The 2,270-nt window shown below is 58.1% G+C and overlaps 1 protein-coding gene across 1 annotated transcript in view; it reads left to right on the top strand.

The window, feature by feature from the left end:
• Positions 1 to 1,571, top strand: part of LOC104511784 (uridine-cytidine kinase-like 1) — a 5,469-nt gene extending 3,898 nt beyond the window's left edge. The window contains 2 exon segments of the mRNA XM_010154530.1: positions 142 to 203; positions 1,551 to 1,571. Coding sequence (XP_010152832.1) covers positions 142 to 203; positions 1,551 to 1,571 — 83 coding nt within the window.
• Positions 1,572 to 2,270: the final 699 nt, after the last annotated feature.

The following is a 2,270-nucleotide window of genomic DNA, read 5'->3' as shown; positions in this document are numbered from 1 at the left end:
TCTCTCCTGCTGGGTGATACTTTGCCAGGCAGGGCATGTTTGGCACAGGGTGTATTTTTTAGCATAGTGAGGAGCCTGGGGAAGAATTTCAGGCACCATTAGCTTGGTCCTGACTCTCTTTTGCCTTTGGTTTCGCTCCAGGGAGCGGGAACACAGTGGCTATCGACCTGATTGTCCAGCACGTCCACAGCCAGCTGGAAGAGGTAAGAGCTGCTCGCTGCCCCGGGTGCTGATGGTGGGGTGGGCCGTGCCTGTGCAGCGGGGGCATTGCAGGCAGCAGGCTGTCGGGGTGGGGACGGCCTGGCTTCCCTCCCCGTGCTCCAGGCGTGTGAGCCCTGGGGGCTGTCCCTAGGAGGCCCTCCCAGCCCTGCACCCTCTGTTTTGGCAACGAGACGGCCTCATCCCTCTGCTCTGGTTAGCTCCTCGGCAAGCGGAGGTCCAGCCGCAGCTTCCTTCCGTCCCTGGGGGAGCACGTCACCCAGGGATAAACCAGCTGTCCTCCATGGATCCGAGTGACATTCCCTCAGCACCTGCAGCCCTCCCAGGGCCAGGGTCACCCCAAATCCTGCAAACCTTCAGCTCTCTGGCTCCTCTTCACCCCTTTGCAGGCACTGCTGCGCAATCTTTCCAGCCAAGAGCCCATTTTTCCACTTCCATGTTGGGTGCAGCCCATGGGGTTTCCAAACCCAAAGTCTTGTCCTGTTTGACACCCAGATAGAGGGAAATCCATCTCCTTCCCCATCACGGGGTTTAACATCTTCTGGGTGTCCTGGCCCAGCCCTGAGCATGGTTTGATCACAGGACCCCGTTGTCCCTTGCTGTTCCCAGAGCGGCACAACCTCCTCCTGCCCCACATTGGTAGCTTTGACCTGGTTAAGTTGTGGAGATGTCCTGGGGGGTGGAAGGAGCGTGACCTGGATGCACTTGGAAGTGAAGGGCTTGATTCCTGCCAGCCTTGTGAGCTCCCAAACAGCGGGAGCTGCTTGGCCCCTGGATGTGCGCTGGCATTGTGCTTCCCACGGAGGGACCGCTCTGGTGCCAAGGCATGATGGGAGGTTCCCCCTCCGGAGCACCCAGCTCTACGTGGGGCTGCCGGTGGCACTTGGGGCTTTCACGCTGCCGGGATTGACAGCGCTAAGCTCTGGCAGGTCGGGAAGTTGGTTTCTAAGCCCTAAGTCATAGGAGCAAGAGTCAGAGCCCTTGGCATCATGGCTAGCACCAGGCTGAGGAGGGCTCACAGCCACAAGGCCCAGGCCAGGAGGGGAGAACGGCTGTTTCTCCCATCCCCTGGGATTTGGCCGGGGGATGCTCTGGATGCTGGAGCGAGCAAACACGGCGGCTTCTCCCCAGGCGCTGCTGCGAGCCCGGCGAGGGGTTGGCTTGGGGTGGGGGAGGTGGCTTTCATTTACCTGGGGAAGGGAAGAAGGGGAAAAGGCTACATGTGAATGCAGGAAAATATTCCTATTTTTCCTTTTCTTTTGTCTTGAAACGACCCTGGTGTTGACAATGCTTAATACCGGTTGCATTGTGTCTTTGTGTTGCTGCCGCAGCGTGAACTCAGTGTCAGGTAAGAGCCCCTAACTCTGTCCTGTCTGTGCAGCCCGAGGCATTTCCAATGCCAGGCACTGCTTGGCCTAACCCCGACCTGCAGTCCAGACCCCACAGCTCACGTCACGCGTGGCCTCGGCACGCTCGAAGCTGGCGGAAGGATGCCATAGCCGTGGCCTGGGGACCAGGAGGGACAGGGCAGCTCCCCAGGGGTGTATTTGGCCAGCTGGAGCGCAGACCCCAAAGCTGGAGCCCAGGTTTGTTAGCTGGGGACCCCCCAATCTCTGCCATCCCAGGATCTTTGCAATCGGGGATTTTTTCCCTTCATCCTCGAAGATGGATGGTTGTTCGCTCTCCATCCCTGATGATTAAATACTGATTATTAAATTAAACAAAGCGGCTAGAGGGTGGTGGGAGCCCCGGATCCCTCCCTGCCACGAAGGCTCTGATGGCACCCGGGAGGAGTGTGGCGGGGCGAGAGGTACCTGCTTTCCGGCTGTACCCGAAGGCTACGCAGCAGCTAAGGAGATAGGCCCCAATCCAGCAGGATTGGTGGATGCTCTGAAGTGTACGTGGATTTACTTAACCTCTCCAGCATGTGGATCCAGATGGGACTTGAGCTCTCTTGATTCCATTAGGCAACCAGCTAAGTTTCCAGGTATTTTTATAGGAGGCGGAGGGGTTGCATTACTGCAGATGGGTTTCCATTTAGATCTCCATTG

This window comes from Eurypyga helias, unplaced genomic scaffold (genome assembly GCF_000690775.1).
Source record: "Eurypyga helias isolate BGI_N326 unplaced genomic scaffold, ASM69077v1 scaffold23476, whole genome shotgun sequence".
Taxonomy (NCBI): Eukaryota; Metazoa; Chordata; class Aves; order Eurypygiformes; family Eurypygidae; genus Eurypyga; species Eurypyga helias.
The sequence above is the reverse complement of the archived record's forward strand: the minus strand, read 5'-3'. Positions and strand labels throughout refer to the sequence as shown.